This window comes from Haliotis rufescens, unplaced genomic scaffold (genome assembly GCF_023055435.1).
Source record: "Haliotis rufescens isolate VD_foot unplaced genomic scaffold, xgHalRufe1.0.p SCAF_19, whole genome shotgun sequence".
In the NCBI taxonomy this organism is placed as follows: Eukaryota; Metazoa; Mollusca; class Gastropoda; order Lepetellida; family Haliotidae; genus Haliotis; species Haliotis rufescens.
The window spans coordinates 13797924-13821429 of NW_025963879.1; the positions used below are offsets into that span (position 1 = coordinate 13797924).

Consider the following 23506-nt stretch of genomic DNA (forward strand, 5'->3'; position numbering starts at 1 on the left):
ACATATGATCGGGGGGTATTATGTAGAATATAAATAATGTGTTCTCAATATAAGTGCGGTATGTTTCTTTTTGTGACTGAAATAAAAAAGACGGGGTTTTAAGATTATTTCAGATTTTAATAAAAGTCCATTTTAAGTATGAACCTCGCATAGAAATCATGCATAGAAAACTCAACTGTTTGAAGCGTCTTTATAAGTACCACAACAACACATATATAATTGCATAACTCCGATTTAATTAATATAAGCGCCCCGTACCTTAAATAAAGTTGAGCAATATAAAAAAAATATAACGTAAACAAACGATGACGAATTATCGGTTATTTGTGCAAATATTGATATAACTATGTCTAGAGCGTCTATGTCTATCTTCAGTGTTGATGCACGAACTACCTGGCATTCGACCTTTCTACTAATAATTTACTCATCCGGATAAAAAGTAATTAAAAAAATAACAGTTGTATACACCCATACGAAAAATTCACTGGTAGTCAAATAGCGGCCGATCATGCCGGCAATCCGTGTGATCGAATATTAGACCCTATTTGCGAAGCCTTCCCGGCATGCAATACCGCTCGCCCCACCCAATAAGTGTCTGTCATTTTGATGTGTGGTTGGCCTTGCTGTTTTCATGTCGGCGCTCAACGTACGACTATTTTCATGAAAAACCGGGAGGTTTACTGTCGAGGGGAGGGAAGCTAGGCCCGAGCGCCGGCAACAACGGGACGCGGGGTGATCAGACCTTTGGATTGTAATCTTCTGTCATTGGGTAGTGTGCCGAAATCGACGCTCGTGAGATTGAAGCCAGTTCCAAACTGGCGAAGGTAGCGACCGTTGTGTCAAGTATGGGTTGTTTTGGAAGGAAAGAAGATGAAGATGACAAAAATGCAAAAGAGGCGAACAAGAGAATTGAAAAACAATTACAGAAGGACAAACAGTTATACAGAGCGACGCATCGTCTTTTGTTGCTAGGTCAGTTCGGGGTGTAAAATGGGGCTTGCTGCACTCACCGATTTCACTCGACTGCCATTGGGGATTATTCTAATATTGCTTGTCTAATGAGCTGTAATTTATTTTATATTCTTCAGGTGCCGGTGAGTCAGGAAAGTCTACGATTGTGAAACAAATGAGGATATTACACGTTAATGGATTTGGACCAGAGTAAGTAGTATCGTGTTTATTTCGTCTCGCTTTCTTTTATTTATGTCGCTATGCTCTGTCTAGGAATGGACGAACCGTATTATGCATGCATGACCATTTCCAAACCTGGCCAAAAGGGGTGTAAGGTTGTGATCCATATCGTCTGTCTGGCGTCTGTCGATGTCGGTTTAGTGTTTTGAGCTCAAATATTGTTATTTTTGTATTTTCAGGGAACGTAAACAGAAAATTGAAGACATTAAAAGAAATGTCCGAGATGCGATTTTGGTAAGTGTCAACATACACCCAACCTATCACCCCTACAAATGTATCCCATCGCCCAATATGGCGGACAGCATGGTGTAAAGTTCTGGTTACCTAGCTTGCAGACCGTGGAATTTACCTGAAAATAATCATTAAATGTGGGGATTATGTTCCAGTATTATGATATAATATGCGATAAGATGTCATAGCGCACTGTCAGTGTGGCCAATGTGGAAATAAAGCCATGGTTGTTACGAAACTGCTTAATACAATGTTGCAAAAGAGTTAAAACATGCCATCACTATGTGGAAGAGTAACATATTACAACACGTCTCGAAGAATAAACAATCTGGTTGTTTAAATATTACGCTTTCATGCGGTCAGAATAAATGCTTTTTTAACATAAACAATTTCTCACATGTGCAGAAATTAATGTTGAGTATCGAAAGTATTTTGAGGTCCTAATATTGAATACAGGGCTTTGGTGCTTCAACAAACTATCAAGGCCATGTTATTTCCGACCAGGACATGCATGAATGACATGTTATGGCAGTGTTTGGCAAGTACGGTGATTCTATGTGTTATAACATACAGTCAAATGGTTGGGTTGATGGAAAACAATACATTCCATAGGGTACACATGTAGATTTCTCTAATTGATGTGACACGGGAGCAGTGTATGTGACATAATAAGCCTTTAGGAAGACAACGAAAACATTATGAGTCAGTGATCATTGTACAGACCTTCTGTCATCCTAATGTAAACAAAGTAGACAGAAAAGCTATCTTTAGTAACAGGTAGCTAAATGTTTTATGTCAACATTACGGAGCGAGGTTAAGAGTAAACTATTCCCACGACCAGTGCCTGTGATATTGTAAACAAATAGGCTTGTTTATAGGCAACAAGAGAATTGTGGCACTGGCTGATCCAGAAAGGGGTAGTTGCTGTTTTATGTTGAAATGTTTGTTTCAAGAGTTAGCTACCTTTCATAATTTCATTAAGAATACAGGGCACCTGAATAGAAAACTATCATTTGATTGTATAGGTAATAACACATGGAGGGGTATCAGGAATGGGGAGAAAGTGTTTAGGGGGTGGGGTCACTATGAGCCATAACTTGTGACATGTAAGGTGTCTGATAAATGATGTGGCTGGAGGAGGGAGAGAAAGTAAGGTCCCTGTACACACCCCACTGTATCCACCAGTGCCATGTTAAGAAGACATTTTGTTCAGTTGTTTATCTAAGGTTTTTTAATGATTGTTTGAAATAACTATCCCTTCTGAGTGTGAAACTTACAAAATACCTTGCATCCTCTGAGATACTCACTTGTGACAAACTGCACCTCAGGTTCTGAAAAAGGAGCGGTTTAGCTCAGTTCTGTATCAGTATACAGTGGTTGTGCATTTTTTTGAGGAGCTAGTCCTTGAAACTTCCGACCACATTTAAACACACTGTATCCGTTTGTCAACAGGAGTGTTTTGAGACTTAGATCTTGTAAGATTTAAGGTGATAAGGTATGTTATGTATCACAGATTTCCCTTTGAGACGATTATCATCTACATTGGGAAGTTCTCATTCAAATCCTAAATCTTTTGGATCTAGCGCTACAGGAAATTCATATTCAATTCTCCCTGTCAGTATTAGTTCATTTTTTGTAATTGTAGATGATAACAATTTTATAATTTTATGCTTCCTGTCATCTCAAAAATCCAGATTTTTAAAATCTAAAATACACAGGAATTAATAATTATCAATAAATAATCCAGATTTTTTAGATCTAAAATATACAGGAAGCAATCATGATCATCTCATTAAGAAATTCTAGCGATCTGAGTGGCCAGTCGCTGTCTTGTGCATTTCCAATCTAGTAGATTAGCCAGCTTGTGTAATGCATGATGTGACGTCACTTGCTTGTCAAGCCCCAATGACGATGTTCCCACTTTGAATTACCGAACTGAGAACCGATCGCAATTACATGAATGATCTAGTGTCACTCACTAATATTTCACTTAAATGTACTAATATTTTGTACCTTGTGACAAGTAATAATCTGTATGATATGACAAGCTGAACGTGTACAGCCCTCTACCGCTAGTCTCGTTGTGTACAAGTCTATTCAGCTTGAAAAATCCGAAATGTCCCACTAGTGACACATGAATCAAGCTGACCGCCTCCGTGGTCTAGTGGCAGAGTCCCCGCCCAGAGAGTGGAAGGTCTGGGGTTCAATCCAGGGCCGCATCATACCAAACGACGTTAAGAGATAGTACTTGTTGTTAAGGGGATAAAACAAGGACTGGTCGGCTCGGAATCAGTATGCTGTGTCTGAGTGTGGTATTCATGTGAAGCTGCAGTCTCAGAGTATGGCCACTCATCCGATTAGTTGCCTCTTACAAAGGCTGCTGGGGACCTGTTCTAACCTTAGTTAGGGGGACACATTCTAACCTGGAATCTCCACAGCTTCGGGACACATTCTAACCTGGAATCTCCACAAGTTGGGGGACACATTCTAACCTGGAATCTCCACAAGTTGGGGGGACACATTCTAACCTGGAATCTCCACAAGTTGGGGACACATTCTAAACTGGAATCTCCACAAGTTGGGGACACATTCTAACCTGGAATCTTCAAGTTGGGGAACACATTCTAACCTGGAATCTCCACAAGTTGGGGGACACATTCTAACCTGGAATCTCTATAAGTTGGGGACTCAAATGTACCTGGAATCTCCACAAGTTGGGCGCACACCCTAACCTGGAATCTTCAAGTTGGGGACAAATTCTAAGCTGGAATCTCCACAAGTTGGGGACACATTCTGAGCTCGAATCTCCACAAGTTGGGGGACACATTCTAATCTGGAATCTCCACAAGTTGGGGACACATTCTAACCTGGAATCCCCACAAATTGGGGAATATTTTCTAACCTGGAATCTCCACAGGTTGGGGGACACATTCTAACCTGGAATCTCAACAAGTTGGGCAACATATTCTAACCTGGAATCTTCACAAGTTGGGGACACATTCTAACCTGGAATCTCAACAGGTTGGGGGACACATTCTAACCTGGAATCTCCACAAGTTGGGGACACACCCTAACCTGGAATCTTCAAGTTGGGGACACATTCTGACCTGGAATCTCCACAAGATGGGGGACACATTCTAACCTGGAATCTCCACAAGTTGGGGACACATTCTAACCTGGAATCTCCACAAGTTGGGGACACATTCTAACCTGGAATCCCCACAAATTGGTGGGGAATATTTTCTAACCTGGAATCCCCACAACTTGGGGAATATTTTCTAACCTGGAATCTCCACAGGTTGGGGGACACATTCTGACCTGGAATCTCAACAGGTTGGGCAACATATTCTAACCTTGAATCTTCACAAGTTGGGGACACATTCTAACCTGGAATCTCAACAAGTTGGGAACACACTCTAACCTGGAATCTTCAAGTTGGGGGACACATTCTAACCTGGAATCTCCACAAGTTGGGAACACACTCTAACCTGGAATCTTCAAGTTTGGGGACACACTCTAACCTGGAATCTCCACAAGTTTGGGACTCATTCTAACCTGGAATCTCCAAGTGGGGGGACACATTCTGACCTGGAATCTCAAAGTGGGGCGACACATTCTGACCTGGAATCCAAGTGGGGGGACTCATTGTAACCTGGAATCTCAAAGTGGGGGGACACATTCTGACCTGGAATCTCCACAAGTTGGGGACACATTCTAACCTGGAATCTCCTCAAGTTGGGGACACATTCTAACCTGGAATCCCCACGGTTTGGGACAGAATATGGTACAATGTAGGATTCCACTGTTTTACACTCACTCACTCACTCACTCACTCACTCACTCACTCACTCACTCACTCACTCACTCACTCACTCACTCACTCACTCACTCACTCACAGATAACGTCACTGCTGATAGAATACACCTCCTGCCCTATCCCAATTGTGTTCGAAGGTCACTTCAGGATATGTTACGTTTCCGAGAGTATGAAGCAGATCATGACATACTGCTTTGTACAAGGTTGCAGAATTTTGATATATCCAAGGATATTAAACAAGAACCAATCATCTTTCAAGAAAGAACACTTTTCGATGCAGATTGTTGGTATATTAGATAACGCCAGTCTATCATGGTCTATGACCAGAATTTATAATCAGTTTCATCCTATAAAGCCAAAGTGTTTCACGCTGTAAGCCATGTCATGGCAGAGAATCCAGAACAATGTGTAAACAATACATATTGATAACACACAAAGGGTATTGTCTGTCTTTTATTGAGTTTATTATGGCAGAGCATTGGTAATTCATTCAGCCATATTGAGGAGGGGGTGATACCTAAGTACGATATACATGTACATAAGACGTTTCCAAATATGTTTTTGATGGTTTTTAATTTCGTTTAGGTCTTTGTGTCTTGGACATTTTAGTTTAAAGACAGTATTTGTGTATATGTGAAATGACTCGTCTTGTTCATGTGCAGTTTGTTTGGTTGCAGTTGTGAAAAATGAGATATTCTTATACTGTTGATATTTAAATGAAACCTTTGACAGAATCTACTGTCAGTGTATTCAATGGGTACACAAAGTGGGAGCTCTTTCCTGGTGGAGTTTTTATTATTGGCTAAACTAGGTCCACAGTATTCTATGAATGCTTCCCAGAAGTGGACAATGCAGTGACAGGGTGCTTGTGTGTCAACCATACAAACATGGGTGGATCGTTGCTCATGTGACGACCACTGGTTTGCCAGACTCAGGTGATTTACAGGCAGTGAGACCCTGGTGAGATACCTGATGGTGACAGTGCATATTACAACATCCACTTGCACACTCCATAGTAATCCATGTGGCTGCTGCTAAACGGTGTGTGAACTTCCCAGGGATTATTGTACACCTGCTCAGAGGCCAATATTCTGCCCCAATCTGCAGCAAATGTCATTAAAAATTCCAAATTGAGTTTAAAACTTCCAATTCATGTAAAAACTAACTAATTTTATAGCATTTTTGAAGTAACCTGTATTTCACCGATAACAGGACCAAGAAAGAGCAAGAGGTTTCAATGTTAAGTTTTATATAATTTCACTGAATGCAGTCTCAAAATACAATGTTACAATACCTCTGAATATGAGAAAATAACTTTGATATAAAAAAAAGAATTAAAGATAGGACCAGGAGCACATTTAGAACCTTGGGTTAGTCCAACCCCTGCATTCACATACCAAGTCGAGTAAACTGACTCACAGAACAATTCTATGTTGTTGGTTGCCACCATGATCACTGTTAGGATTTGAGTAAATTATTTCAGTCTGTTTAGAAAAAAAAATAGAAAGGAAGGACAAAGACATATAGTTTCCCAGACAGATGCACTAGGGCGATCTTTCTCTTGCTATTCATCTGTTGTTGATGTCGTGAGAACCCACTAAGTTTTGACTATTAATATAGCATGGGTGGGATATTAATAGGAACAATTTTGCATTTATGTCATCTCAGTGTTAAATTCTGCCATTATTTTGGGTGATGTGAATATGGTATCACTCAACCTGTCAACCATGAAGTGCATAAATGGTGTCAATCATTTTCTCATTTGAAATAAGCAGCTGCTTTGAATTTATTTGAACACATTATTCAAGATGTTGACGGCGTGAAATTATGATGTCAGTTGTAGTCCATTGACCAACAATTGGTGCTGGTTTCGCTCGACCCCTGCTGTGCTGCAGCTCATGCATGCTAAGTCTTATCTTGTTGGCGACGATAATGGCTTTGGGTAGTTGTAAGCAATCTGTGAGAAAATGTAATGGTTTGATGGAGCTGTGTGCTGGGGTGGCACTTTGGGGTAGGATTAGTCAGAGGGCTGGTTAGTCATACCATTGATATCCTAGGCACTACATTCATTGTTCTTACCTGTCAGTTTGGGGGTTTGAAATATGATTCAATCATGGCTTGACTCATGACAGCTTCGTTTAGAACATTGACCCAAACAAGGTTCTGAATATCAAGGATATTATTTTTGTGATTAATTAAGCATTTGGTATTGTCAGTCATTCTCTTTTTGTATTTTGAAGTTTGAATTATTATTATATTTGTGGTCAAAGTGTCATGGGTATGTGTTGGTTACGAGACAGAAATTATGGAATATGCCCAGTAGAATTTCGTTGCCTGCCCTATCGGTTCCCTCTAAGTGGCTGCTCTGTCCGTTGTAGGGAAGTCAATGTTTACTGGCTATGGTTGGAATGACTGAGGTGGTAACCTTTCTTATTGATTCTTGACCACAGATTTGACAAACTGCTCTTGTTCTCTCCCCATCCCTTTCTCATCCTCTCATTACCTCTCGGGTCCTCTGTAGTAGTATTTTTGTTTATCTTGCACATTACTTTATTTTGAGGATACTATGTTAATCTACCTGGGACTGTGAAGGAGGTCTTGGTTGCTCCCGGGTCTGTGAAGGAGGTCTTGGTTGTACCTGGGTCTGTGGACCTGTGAATATCCGGGTGGAGAATAGGTCTTCAGCAACTCATGCTTGTTGTAAAGGCGACTATGCTTGTCGTAAGAGGCGACTAACAGGATTGGGTGGTCAGGCTCGCTGACTTGGTTGATGCATGTCATCGTATCCCAATTGCCCATACCGATGCTCATGATATCAGTTACTGGATTGCCTTGTCCAGACTTGATTATTTATAGACTGCCGTCATATAGCTGGAATATTGCTGAGTGCGGCGTTAAACAACAAACAAACAAACAAACCTGGGTCTGTGAAGGGGGTTTTAGTTGCACCCACGTCTGTGAAGGTGGTCTTAGTTGTGGGACAATCTTATCATTTCAATATATGTCAGTGTTGGGATAGAAAATTATATTGCTTCCCAAATCCTTGTGCATGTTGCCCAATCACGTGTAAATATTGTAAATTGATTTAAGTAGAATTTAGATTTGTTTTGAAAATGTTTGGGAGATACACAGTTGAATGCTCGCATTCCATGCTACAAGATCCTGAAGTTTTGGTGTGACAAAATATGTAATATATTTAACTGTGACATTTAGTTGTGTAATGACACAGGAATTCTAGTTATGGGCTGGGTGGTGGTCAGTATTTAAGGAAATACACTTTTATACCGTGGGAGCAAGTTTTCACTGACCTGATAGGTTAAAGCAACATTATGCATAAGGCATGCCTCTGGCATGTTTACCCCAACTGGACAACCTTGGTCCCCCTGTATCACTGTGGATACAACTTAGTTTGGTTCGTGATCAGTGGAGGGACATGAACAGTCTGTGTCTTTGGCCAGTGGCTTACAGCAAGTCCATTAAAATCTGTTGTAGACAAAGAAGCTTTACTCTTAAAAGACCATACTTTAACATTAAGAATGACTGGAAATGAAGCTGAGGGACAAGTTTGGGCTGGTAGATGAACATTTTGGCATACGGTAGAATATTTTGATGCTTGGGTCTGGGTTGATAAATGACCATAGAAGAGGTAAAAACGACTTCTCAGTTGCTGGAGTTGCTCAGTTGCTTTATGTAACACCCCTGAGATGGCATGGAATGCATGTTGAAGCACTACATGGGAGAAGAAATTGACTTCTAGAAATTCATGCCATATTTACAAAAATTACAGATCAAGCTTAAAATTGTGAAATATGAGTTGACATATTTTGAGGAATTTTGCATCCCAATTATTATTAATGGAAACTAACACCAGAGTGGTAGTACTCACTTAATGAGAAATATAAATATGCCAAGGCTGATCTAGCCTCTTAAGAAATTCCACATTCACAGTGTTAAACGCCCTGCTACAATATCCCTGACCAACATGTAGACCAACCTGTAAATGATCTTACAAGCACCCCTGTCTAAGACTAAAGGTTTACATGGCAGTCCGTATTGTCTTGTGTATATTACAGCCTTGTTTACAGAAAACAGCTGCACAGAAGGGCTGTATGATTGCAAAGTAAATCTTATTGAATATTTCTCAGGTTCAGTGACTTTTTAACTAATTCTGTTCCAACCTCTCAATATCTGAGAAGAAATTTAACAAGCTGTTTATGGGTTTTTAGTACTTGAAGGGGGAAAACAGTACTTGAAGAGGGAAAAACGGTACTTGAAGAGGGAAAAACGGTACTTGAAGAGGGAAAAACGGTACTTGAAGAGGGAAAAATGGTACTTGAGGGGAAATACGGTACTTGAAGAGGGAAAAATGGTATTTGAGGGGAAAACAGTACTTGAAGAGGGAGGAATATGTCCAGTTTAAGCATTTTGAGAGATATTGTGAGTTCTGAAGTTGAGAAATGTACTTAATGAACTCAGGGTGAACAGAGGTTGTCCCAGGCCTCCTTGCAGGGTGGTTAAGTCGCCTAAGGTGCCGCAGTTGACTGCAGACTTGAGTCCCCTGTGATTATGAGTTCAATCCGTGATTAGCCTTGATTATATCTTGATGCGTATTCTTGGAATCCAGTCACCCTGATGATAGATCTAGGTTTGTCAGCACCATACCCATGCTGGTGGGTTCACCAAAGTGGTGAACATCTAGACCTGTGCCACTGGGGGCCTTCCTCCAGCAACAAGCTGACATGCTGTGCTATACTGAAATACTGTTCATAACGATGTTAAACCAAACTTTCTCACCTAACTCATGTGGTGTAGAGTAATATTCACTCACTCCCCATCTTTGTTATGCCATGAACAAAGTAACTGACACTCTTGGTGCAAACGTGTACCGTATTCTCCGCAATAAGCGGTCCCCACTTCTACCAATCTGTATATAGTGTTTATGAGTACCTAATACTTATCTCAAAAGTTTACATGACAGTCTGTATTATCTTGTAAAACAAGAAAACAAGAAAACTCAACAGTGTAGATGGAAGGGGCATGTGATTGCTTCATAAATATATCATAAAAAAGTTTCATTTTTATGAAAGTTTGTCAGTTTGTTCTCTACTGCTCGATCTCTGATAACAAATTTACTGATTTGAAGAAGTGCCCTCCTTTGTCAAATTTACGGCGAATACGGTACAGCTTTCCTGTTTCATATAAATTAAAACAACCAGTTACTATTAGTCACATACCAGCTGATCCTGCTGTTGTAGACCTATGGAATCGCACCTGCAGTATGTTGAGTTGTGGCGTTGAGTTTGTGAACATGTATATTTATTCATTTCAACAAACTGTATGAAGTAAAAACTTCACTTGTTCACGTGTGTTGATGGAGAGTGGTGAATTACGATAGGAACATGACAGGGTAGGGAGAGGGGTGATGAATGAGAGGCAGGGGGGAGGGGGGTCACAGGCTCACAGTTAATGCTTACTATTGTTGAGAGGGGGAAGAATAAATCTATCATTCCACAACACAGTGTTGCTATATTTAGCCCTGAGAAATGTTAATTTGAGGTAAGTGTGTCCACCATGAGCTGTATCGCTGAAGACAAGGTCAAAGTCACATTGTGTAGGGAGCGTTTCGTATGTCTTCACAGGCTTTTCTTTGATAGAAGAAATTCATCTTCTGATACTTCACATGACTTTGTAATGGGTGTGAACTTTCTGACCCCCTCCAACCTCTGCTGTAGATGTGGTAGAATTACCGTAGTGTTAATTCACACTTTGTGTCATAAGTTTGTTATGAAAATGTGGAATACTGGCAATTTCAAATGTGCTGTGTTGAAACAAAAAGGCATTTATTTGTTTTCATATCTAAAGAGAGAACTGTGGGAAATAATGGTTCAAGTAATGGAACATTGCCGTTACACTGAGAAATTAGTTGTAAACCAATGCAAGGAGAACCTGGCCTATAGCGTAAGGATCTCCATGTTTTATCGGCCAAGGATTCTGCTACACCCAATTCCCTATGGAGTTCAAAATTTGAGGTGTTGATTATCTATACCATAAAGGTGAATCATGTGCTTTGTTGACAATATTGATTACTTTCACGGTATGTTCATTATTACTGTAACCATGGTAATCTGGGTGTAATAGTGATGATGAATTTTTGCATACTTCTGGCCACAGTAACTCCAAAGGTAAATAATATCAAGTTAAGGTTAGTTGTATTAAATGACTTAAACAATTTGGATTTGGAAGCAATTGTTTTTTAGGATGTTCTTGAAGAGGCTTAAAACTTTAATGTATTTGATGGGAATCATAAGTAGAATTAAACGAGATGTCACCTTAGATTGGTTATTGTTGTCTCAGCCACACAAAGATGCTCTGTTTTGTGCCAAAGCTGTATTATTGTAAAAGATTTGACTTGATTAAGTATTTTTTGGAAATCTTGTTTTGCCATGGATGTATTTTTGCAAAACATTAAGTTTGTAGCAAATTTAGAATTTTCTAATTATTTCAGTGTTTTTGTTTTTTCATGCCAAAAAATATAAAAATGAGTAAATTCTTTCCATGATGATTTGTGTTGATTTGAAATCCTCTTTGGTTGCTATGGTTACATACATACTTAAGATCAATCATTCATGAAACATGTCACGAGAACTCATCCAGTAAATTAATTTCTTGATGAAAATATTCCAAGCTCCATTTTGACATAACCTGAACCAGATGATGTAGAATTGTATGTTTGTAAGCTCAAGTAACATCAGTTTAGCTACCCCTATGCCATTGAGTAAAAATACAAATTAAATGTTCCCATAATGGTATACTGGTACTAACAATTACGTTTGTGCCTACCTTATCAAGAAAAGAAATGTTACCAATTATATCCTCTGCGACACTAACCTGGCTTGACATTGAGGTTAACCCCAATGCTTCATGCCATTATTGAGCTACAATTAGGCTGTTACAGAGTTTTATAGCTGGTGGTATAACATCTGATATTTCCTCTTCATGTTTTATGAAGTTGTTCATGGCCATGGGATTACGCAGTTTATGCCAAAGGATCTTACAATCGTGAAGCATAAACCATGAATGGAGTTGGTCACTGTCAGCATACAGCAATCATTTATGGTGTGTCCGTGGCGTCCAGTATGTATCGACTGTGACGGCTGAGGTAGCTAGCGAGAGAACGACGACACTGCAGAGAGACGGAGAGAGGGAGGGGAGAGAATCAATATCTGGATGACTCTTCTCCCAACTATGCAGTGATTATGCAAGGCGGCCACAATCAATATCTCAACATCGGTGCTTCTTACTCTAGCAAGCTTTTTCATCATTCATGATCACCAGATGGATAAGTTATTTCATTTATCATGAACTCATTAAGGCGTGACATCATTTGGTTACAGATTTCGCCTGATGCTCGGTAGCATATGGAAAGCAATTAAAACACGCCAACATTTACAGTAAAAAATCAGGTTTATTCTTATATCCTGATCCTGGAATCCTGGAATAAAAACGTTACTCCATTTTAGTATTTAAGATGAAACAGCCAACCAATTACTGTGTCCATGTTTTTTTCTGGTTTTGAAATATTCTGCACTTTAAGGACTTGAAATTCTTTTTTCAATAGGCTGACATTTATAAAGACTGTTTCGGATTTATGTTGAAATGGCATGCTTAAATCTCCAATGACACATGCCACCTATGGTTATTTTGTTTAGTAGCTCCCACGGATTGCCCGTCGTGGTCAACAGATGGCCCTGTGGGTAGGTTGTTGCCTGCCATGCCGATAGTGCTGGTTCAGTTCTCTATGGGGGCGGGGATCATGGTTACAAGGCCAGAATCTAATGTTCCATAGCAAAACAAGTTTGGCATATGATTTGACCAACAAAAACTACTTATATTCAGATGTTGGTGCATTGTTGGCCATTTTCATTAGCTTGGTTGTGTCAAACAGTCATATGAGGAATCGCATGTGCATCTCACTGCATACTGATTGAAACGTAATAACACATTTTCTGCTGACTTATGAATTATCATTTAAAGGAAGTGAAAGACTTTAAATACAAAATATATTTGTTTGTGTACCACTAATTTTTGTAAGTCAACTGCTAGCCTTAATGTGTCTGTTGGTATAGTTTTCAAAGATTTTAGTCTAGTGTGAGTGTACTTCTGCATTTGGTTGCAAGATATCCAATATTGTGTTGGGAATATTTGACCTTACCCTCCGTCCTTCCCTCCCTCCCTCCCTCCCTCCCACTCCCCCTCCCTCCCTCACTCACTCACTCAAACCCTCCCTCACTCACTCACTCACCTGATGTATTTAGAAGTAGGAGTATTTAAGACTCATCTTTAGGACCTTGTCAGCTGTGGGGGTAAGTTCAAGTACAGGTATTAATAGCTACATCTTTTTCCCCCCGGACAGAAAACTCACTGAACTAAACTTTCCGACCGGTGTGTTTTGCATCTTATTATGTGCATGTTAATCGTGCTACACTTTTCATGATAAGTGAGCCAACATCATGTGTGCACAAGCTCGTCCCAAGACCATGAAGCTATTTTCTTATCATGTCCTGGTTTTAGATTTGTCTTTTTGAAGTGATTCTAGGTTTATTTTTAGAGATTGCACTGGAAGTTGCCTAACAGTTTAGTCCTATTTACACAAACCTACTCTCAACATATGTGACTTGCTTATCGGAATGGCACTATGGTGATGCTTGTTTTTGAAATGTTGACTCATGAATGTCAAATATGAATTGTTTGGAAATCAATGTCAAGTTGTCAGGATATATATTCGGATTGTTTATATAAAAACACAAAGTGTGATAGGTCCAGTTAATTTTCTCTCCCTGGGTAAAATAGGCTTGTTGTCTTGCAAGAGGTAATTATTTGAACAGAAATGGTTTTAATTTACATGTTGTCTTAGAATTTGAATCGTTGAAATAATACAATTTTGATTCAAATGTTCATCTTGCAAAGTTTTCCCTTTTTGTATATGTCATCACATGGTTCACTGCTGACACTTAGAGTTCAACTTCATATGAGATTTCCCGGATGACATGAGTTAGACAAAACTGGAGACACCCCATCAGAAAAGAGACGTTTTCATCTGCGACATAATTAGCAAATAAATGACAAGCGGGAGTTGTTTGTCATACAGGGGGGCACGGGTGGACCAGTCGTCTAAGGCACCATGATTCGCTGTGCAGAGTTGCGTCCCTTGGGCATGCCAGAAACCTATGATTGTGGGTTCGAATCCCGGTTTGCCCTGATTATGTTTCTAGGTTTGTCAGCACCATACCCGTGCTCATGGGTTTCACCGAAGTGGTAAACGTCTGAGACCTGCATCACTTCGGGCTTTCCTCCCACATTAAGCTGACACGCCGTGATATAACTGGAATAATGTTAAAGCAGTGTTAAACCCAACTCACTCATTCACTCACTCGCTCACTCACTCACTGTTTATCATACAATAAAACACTTCAGAGAGAATAAACCATGAAGGGTGCAGCCCCAAGTGGTTTATTCTTCCTGCAGTATTTTATTGTACGATAAACAACGACTGTTTATTTCTTATATAAGATATCAACATTATTTACAGTCTCTTAAGGATGATGATAAAATGTCAAAGCTTTAAAGATATATACCCAAATTTTAAAAATGATGACTCCCTCAATAGAATCCGATCTCAGCAATGTCGGACATGTCCATTTATGCACATGTGGGTATTTCCTGCATATTCTCACAATCCTCACGTCGACTACCTGTACCTTTTCTTCCAATACCAATTGTCATCTCTCCCGCTTTTGTATGCAATCGTTAGGCCATCACGTTTATCTGTGTTTCCCAGCTACTACTATGGGGAACAACTCACTAGACACTCCCCTCTCAAAATAATGTCAGCCAATATACGATAAGTTTTGAGCCCATGTTTGTATCTCCAGAAGTCACGTAATGATAGAACAATGTTGGATGTTGGCAGGGGATGCATGTAGATGGGGCCCTAAGCTGAGTTGTGTCCCTTGGACGTACAAGAAACCAATGATCGTAGCTACGTTTGTATGCTTCCTTCAGAAGCACATACCAGGCAGTGTAGTTCATATGGAGCTTCCATAATAACTTGTTCATTAGATACATTATTTGTGTGCTGGGCACTCATCACATGCTTCTGTGCAATGCAACCTTCAGCTCAAGGTCATGTCACAATAGAATTCCTTAAACTTCCTTCCCTTTACTGCCCCTGCTCCAGTGATGTCAAAAGTAAAACGGTTGACCTATTTTCCACTGTAAAGCAGTAATATATATATATATATATACACACATATACATATACATTATATATATATATATATATATATATATATATATATATATATATATATATATATATATATATATAGCCAATCAGTGAGCAGAGCGCAACTCTGTCAGGGTGCAGTGACATGCAGGCCGCAGCCAGATCCGTGTTAGTCAACAACCCATGCTTATTGTAACGGGATCAGGTGGTCAGGTTTGCTGACTTGATTGATGCATGTCATCGTATCCCAGTTGCATAGATCGTTGCTCATGGTGTCAGTCACTGGATTGTCTGGTCAAGATTTGATTATTTACGAGTGCGGCATTTAACGAAAAACACACACAAACAGCCTGACCTTCCAATCCTCATCAGTAGCTGTTTACTGGGGTATAGTTGGGACCAGTTCTACCCCCAAATCCCCCCAGTCTAATTTTTAGGCTATATAAGTAGTCATCAAAGGATAATTTGCAATTTATGTTGGTTTTGTTATGCCTCTGGCTGTTGGGATTTATGTTGGGAAACTGTGTGTAGTCTTGTTAATGCTTCAGTCTGGAGTATCACAGTCACTAGGAAGTGTACAGGAACCAGACAAACCAGTGATTGATAACATGAGCAACACTCATCATTGGGGATGATGACTCCTAAGTCAGGCCACACAATGTTACCAACCAATATGATTTTGTTATTGGTTTGTTCCATGCCAGACACAACGGGAATCTAGTCTACCAGAATAGCGGTTGTTGCGATACAGTATTGCTGACGATGGCACAACAGCCTTACTCACTCACTCACTCAAATAATGCTTCAGTTTCAAGGATGATGTAAAGTTCTACACAATTATCAAACATAATTACTGGTGTTGAATATCGACAAATTGTGTTGATATTTCTGCTAGTAATTCTGTTCATGACAACCAAGATTTCTATTTGTGGAAAAGGAAGCCCGCAAATAGACATAATAATTATAATTATCTATCATTATTGTCTTGTTTTGACAGTCAGATCTTACATCCTGGTGAAACTGTGAGACTTAATAATTGTTAAAATGGTGGATTTTGAATAAGATTAATATGCAAGATGACAAACAAATTATGATACAGAGCTAGTTATCTTTAGATGGGAAAAAGATAAGACTAACTTTTATATAATGAGTATTTTGTTATACGTCATCAGAAGAAGATAAAAGTAAATAATTGTGAAATTAATTATAATTTACACTGTGAATATATTTGTAGTATTAGAAGCTTGTTATGCGACAGGGCTGTGGTTGTGCTTCATGCAGCTTGTTAGTTTTAGACAAATGTGCTTTATAAGACTGGAGCAGATATCTTTTCAAATCTTAGTTGTTATTTTTTCATAATAACAATGTTTCTGACAAGCACCTGAACTTTTGTTTGGAGGGAGCTTATAGTGGGACATGTTCTGTCCGACGCTTAAATGTTGATCATCTCAGCTGTAGTCTCTAAAACCTGGTCACAGAATGCTGAGCTATTTGATTTGAAGCATGGCCACCATATTGAAATGTCGTCCATGCCCTCTATGAAATGTTTCTTTATGAAATTGTGGTGTACATTGACATGTAAAGAATACTTGTGAGCTAACTTATTTGCCTATTTAACATCTAGTTATGCTAGTGTCAGTGTGTAATTCAATGCAGTGAGGATATATTTTGTACATACATTTCTGTTACTTTTCTCAGTCTTTTGTACCCTTGTAAGAATTGTTTTATCTCATGTGATATTCCAGAAAATGTCATGTGAGCTATTATCCTTGTCCTTTGTTATGACGTTATGTTGAAGGTAATGCTGATGCTATAACATCATGTTGTAGGTAATAATGATGTTATAACATCTTCTAGTTGGTAATATTAATGTTATAATATGTGGCAAGTTAATAAGGATGTTATAACTATTTCAGCTCATTTTCCCTGTTGTGATATTGGAGTAAAGCATGATAATAAAAGCAGCATTAAACATCAATCATGCACTTTGGTTATTATAATGCTTTCAATTTTGATATTTTGTTTTTTTCCAGACAATTACGGGTGCAATGAGCACGCTCAACCCGCCAGTTGTGCTAGGAAACCCAGAAAACCAATTCCGTGTTGATTATATACAAGATATTGCCAGTCAACCAGATTTTGAGTACCCAAGTGTAAGTATTGAACATTTCCATGAAATGGGAGTTTAATTCTTTTCTAGGAATTTGACTGTTGTAATATTTGTCATGTCTTTAGGATAAGATTAATGCCTATAGATGTCTTTCAATGGACTTCTTTCAAGAGGCCCTTGTTCCATACTGCCATACACATTAAGAAGCTCATTGCTCTTGTGCCCTACTACATTGAATTTCCAAGGCCCAAGAGATCCCAGTATCCCATGCTAAGCGAGTTTAGAGCTAGCTGACGAACAGAAGAGTCAGATAGTTACAAGTGAATCTTTGTGCCATTGACATGGATGGCCCAGTTCAAGATGCCGAGATGCATCCTTGGATGGGCACGCCAGAAACCTTCGTTCGTAGGTTTGAATCCTGGTTCACCGATATGTTTCTAGGTGTTCTAGGTACAGGAATGTACGAACATGCTGTACATAGGGATATACGAACATGCTCTACACAGGAATATACAGACATGCTGCACACAGGGATATACGAACATGCTGCACACAGGGATAAGGGAACATGCTGTACATAGGGATATACGAACTATTGCACACAGGACTATATGAAAATGCTGTACACAGGGATATACGAACATGCTGTACACAGGGATATACAAACATGCTACACACAGGGCTATACGAACATGCTGCACACAGGGATAAGGGAACATGCTGTACACAGGGATATACGAAAATGCTGTACACAGGGATATACGAACATGCTGTACACAGGGATATACGAACATGCTACACACAGGGCTATACAAACATGCTACACACAGGGCTATACGAACATGCTACACACAGGGCTATACGAACATGCTACACACAGGGATATACTAACATGCTGTACGTAGGGCTATACGAACATGCTACACACAGGGCTATACGAACATGCTACACACAGGGATATACGAACATGCTACACACAGGGCTATACGAACATGCTACACATAGGGATATACAAACATGCTGTAGACAGGGATATACACAGGGACCTGGTACTTACAACTGATATTTCAACTGGTAATACTGAGACACGATACACAGGGACCTGGTACTTTCAACTGGTAATACTGAGACACGATACACAGGGACCTGGTACTTTCAACTGGTAATACTGAGACACGATAAACAGGGACCTGGTACTTTAACTGGTAATACTGAGACACAATACACAGGGACCAGGTACTTTCAACTGGTAATACTGAGACACGATACACAGGGACCTGGTACTTTCAACTGGTAATACTGAGACACGATACACCGTGAGCTGGTACTTTCAACTGGTAATACTGAGACACGATACACAGGGACCTGGTACTTTCAACTGGTAATACTGAGACACGATACACAGGGACCAGGTACTTTCAACTGGTAATACTGAGACACGATACACAGGGACCTGGTACTTTCAACTGGTAATACTGAGACACGATACACCGTGAGCTGGTACTTTGAACTGGTAATACTGAGACACGATACACAGGGACCTGGTACTTTCAACTGGTAATACTGAGACACAATACACAGGGACCAGGTACTTTCAACTGGTAATACTGAGACATGATACACCGTGAGCTGGTACTTTCAACTGGTAATACTGAGACACGATACACAGGGACCTGGTACTTTCAACTGGTAATACTGAGACACGATACACAGGGACCTGGTACTTTCAACTGGTAATACTGAGACACGATACACAGGGACCTGGTACTTTCAACTGGTAATACTGAGACACAATACACAGGGACCTGGTACTTTCAACTGGTAATACTGAGACACGATACACCGTGAGCTGGTACTTTCAACTGGTAATACTGAGACACGATACACAGGGACCTGGTACTTTCAACTGGTAATACTGAGACACGATACACCGTGAGCTGGTACTTTCAACTGGTAATACTGAGACACAATACACAGGGACCAGGTACTTTCAACTGGTAATACTGAGACACGATACACCGTGAGCTGGTACTTTCAACTGGTAATACTGAGACACGTTACACAGGGACCTGGTACTTTCAACTGGTAATACTGAGACACAATACACAGGGACCTGGTACTTTCAACTGGTAATACTGAGACACAATACACAGGGACCAGGTACTTTCAACTGATAATACTGATACACGATACACCGTGAGCTGGTACTTTCAACTGGTAATACTGAGACACGATACACAGGGACCTTGTACTTTCAACTGGTAATACTGATACACGATACACAGGGACCAGGTACTTTCAACTGGTAATACTGAGACACGATACACAGGGACCTGGTACTTTCAACTGGTAATACTGAGACACAATACACCGTGAGCTGGTACTTTCAACTGGTAATACTGAGACACGATACACAGGGACCAGGTACTTTCAACTGGTAATACTGATACACGATACACAGGGACCAGGTACTTTCAACTGGTAATACTGAGACACGATACACAGGGACCTGGTACTTTCAACTGGTAATACTGAGACACGATACACCGTGAGCTGGTACTTTCAACTGGTAATACTGAGACACAATACACCGTGAGCTGGTACTTTCAACTGGTAATACTGAGACACGATACACCGTGAGCTGGTACTTTCAACTGGTAATACTGAGACACAATACACAGGGACCAGGTACTTTCAACTGGTAATACTGACACATGATACACAGTGACTGTATGACCTTATATTTTCAGTGTGTATTTCCATCCATGAGGTGATAACATGCACTGTGAGGCTGAAGTGGTGACTTGTCACATGCAATTAGACAAGTCTGTCAGGCCACTGTGTATGAAGGGATCGGGTTGGTGGTACAACCTTGTCCAACTGGTAGTACACTTAGAAGAACACATAATGACCAGTGCTAAGCTGGTTCTATCTGGGGGATTGTGCTGTCCAATATTAATATGTTAAATCCATAATAGGTACCATGTTGCCTGTACCTGTTGTCTTAAAAACAACCCCCACCACACTTAAATCAGTAATGAAATGTCACATATTTATGTGATAAATTAGGAAATAATATATTATTATATTTTTTATCTAAATTTGTAATAATTTCTGTTTTATATTGTAACTTTTAGATCTATTCAAGGCATTGGGGTAAATTGATTCACAGAATTATGTGAGTTTTGTATTTGGTGGTGAGATGGGTGGGAAAAAATATCTAATAAAATATTTTAAGTGGGGCTTGATGAAGCCAAGTTGAAACTAATTGGGCAACACATTGGGTGTTTACAGGGTTGATATCATTACCTCTCTGAATTGGTGAAGTAGGCCTGTCATACCCTCTTACTGATATCTTGTCTTGAAAGACACACTGTCTATAGCAACCTTCCATGGTTTACCTGTTGCCATGGTAACGGGGAGCCTGTGAATTTCATTAAGCATGGAAAAGTACATGATATGGTGTGTATTGACTATATGCTTTGCAGCTTACCAATGGTATTGTGTGATTACAGCCAGTTATGAAATGGTGTTATATAAAGCTTATCCAGACTAGAATTTAGATATGGATAAGATAACGTGACTTAAAATAGATGGAACTGTATAACTGAAAATAGTTTTCTATGACAATGCTATGTAGCTACTACAATCGAATCAGCAAGTTTTTTCTATCAAGATAAGGTTTGTAATATATGTTTATGCTGAGAGAAATGCTACAATTGCATGAAGTAGAAAAATAAGATAACAGACATAAAAACTATTTCTTTCCGTTCCACATGAACGCCATAGCACTTGTAGTTCCGTTTAAACATTTCCAGGTCAATACCTACAGAAGCTGGATGTTGATAAGAAGTTTTAGAACAAGACAAGGAAAACTAACATTCATAACTTCAGAATTTAGGAAATATTTGGATAACAAATATTTATAGGCAAGTCTTTTTCTAAATCATACCGAAACTGCTGACACATAGGACTTCATACTTCCTGTTCAACGCCTTTAACATTGTTTTATGATAGTTTATTATTTGTAAAATGTAGGATAAGCAGATCTTTATATCTTAATGTATGAAGAGAAAAAAAATTGGTTAAGATATGTGAATTTCTTTGATATTTATGTCTATTTGTGATATAATAAATGTATATGCATGTTTCAAGCTTGTATCACAGACAACCTTGGAAGGAGCTATTTTAAGTTCTCAAGGAAATGTTAATTAAATGTTATTAAAATAAAGTGAGCTGTTCTATTCACAAGTTAAGTCGCCCCCACCTGTGCATTGTTGTAGGCGGTTCTATTTCAACCCTGATGTATTGTGTTGTCCTTTGAGTGTCAAACACTTCGTGGTGATTTATTCCAAAGAAAGATGATCTCATGTAAGGGATGTTATATATAAAATCAGCTAGTATTTTGTTGCCATAAAAACTGTTTTTCCCTTGTAAGGGAAACCATTCAACTACATTTTGTTAATATGTATGATTTATTTTAACAAAATGTGACCTTGGTGAAGTATTTAATCCCTGGATGAATGATAGACGACCATGCTGGATGGGAAACACCAGCTCAAATATCTCCAGTCGTATGTGTTTCAACATTATGGCATTGATGCACCTATGTTCATATTTCAGAGCCGGTCATATGACTGTGCGCTATGAAATACACCGACAGTCACACATTCATAGCTCCGAATACCGTTATGTCTAAATTTAACCTCCATTCCTGGGTAATTTGTATTTTTTCTACATGTTGGTAGACACTTGCTAAGCTTGAATGATCAGCTAAGAGGATATGGCCTGTAGGAGGCCGCGAAAAAGCCTGTATCTCTCAACCCAGTACTCCATTATGCAACTGAGCTCAAGTTGGGCTTGCACAGGTTGTTCCTAGATTATTGAAGACACCAAGCCGCCAATCAAAGCAGACTGGCTATTTATAGCAGCAAACAATATAAGAATGGTATATTAGGTATTCAATGTGTTGCCTGAAGCGTGGCGAGGCCCGTGCTGTTCTGTTGTTGTGAATATATCCCTCACTGGCCAAGCTTCGTAATGGAGGCTTGATCAGTGGGACTATCGGTCACATGACTCCAGAACCTGTTGTCTGCTGGCTTTGCCTGGCCAGGCTATTTATAGAACACCAGCATAAAATTAGGGACAGGCAACAAGCCAGTGATAAGAAATGACTTGAGTGCTCCTCTCCCAAGCAAGTGAGGGTTTGACCTGTTGGTTAGGGTGTCATGGCCGTGGTCCCCATGTGCGCTCAGGAGGGTGCGCTGTTGAATAGGACTAGAGCCGAATATGCTGGAATTAATTGCATTTTATGTGAATAAGCTTGATTTATTTGCATCATTTGGGGTCATTTACCTGAAAATACAAAGTGTTGTTTTCACTAATGAAACATCAAAATATTGCATTTCTAGAAAAAACACATTGATATTGAGGAAGAAGTAGATATGTCTATCTATGAAACTGAATAAGTAAAATAGGTAATGCTTGAGGATACAGTAGATGATATTGAGTTTGAATCAACAAAATACTTACAGGAATGGAATTATGTTTGTTGTATTTGGCAAGCATGGGTTACTGAAGACCTATTCTACCCCGGATCTTCACGGGTGAATATAATTATAATATCTCTTGTAGGTATATAATGACAGTATAAGAATGTATGTGAGGAATTAATTTTGTCAGTGTCCTAACTTGAATTATTATTATGAAGACTGTTGTATTTGAAAAATGATTCACTGGTGCTTCAGACTGCCAAGGAAAGCAAAGTCCGCTCAAAATATTATGACCCACCAGTAGCAAGCTCTGTGGTGCCCTAGCCTTATATTTGTTAGACAAGGCCCACTGTATACAAAGGTAATGGGTTACCTGACCC

At 39.4% G+C, this 23506-nt stretch overlaps 1 protein-coding gene across 1 annotated transcript in view; it reads left to right on the forward strand.

The window, feature by feature from the left end:
- The first annotated feature begins 563 nt into the window (after window positions 1-563).
- LOC124148293 (guanine nucleotide-binding protein G(s) subunit alpha) overlaps window positions 564-23506 on the forward strand; it is a 67151-nt gene continuing 44208 nt past the window's right edge. The window contains exons 1-4 of the mRNA XM_046519314.2: window positions 564-972; window positions 1089-1161; window positions 1371-1425; window positions 17558-17677. Of these exons, the coding sequence (XP_046375270.1) occupies window positions 846-972; window positions 1089-1161; window positions 1371-1425; window positions 17558-17677 (375 nt within the window). The 5' untranslated portion in view covers window positions 564-845. The remainder of the gene's footprint in view (window positions 973-1088; window positions 1162-1370; window positions 1426-17557; window positions 17678-23506) is intronic.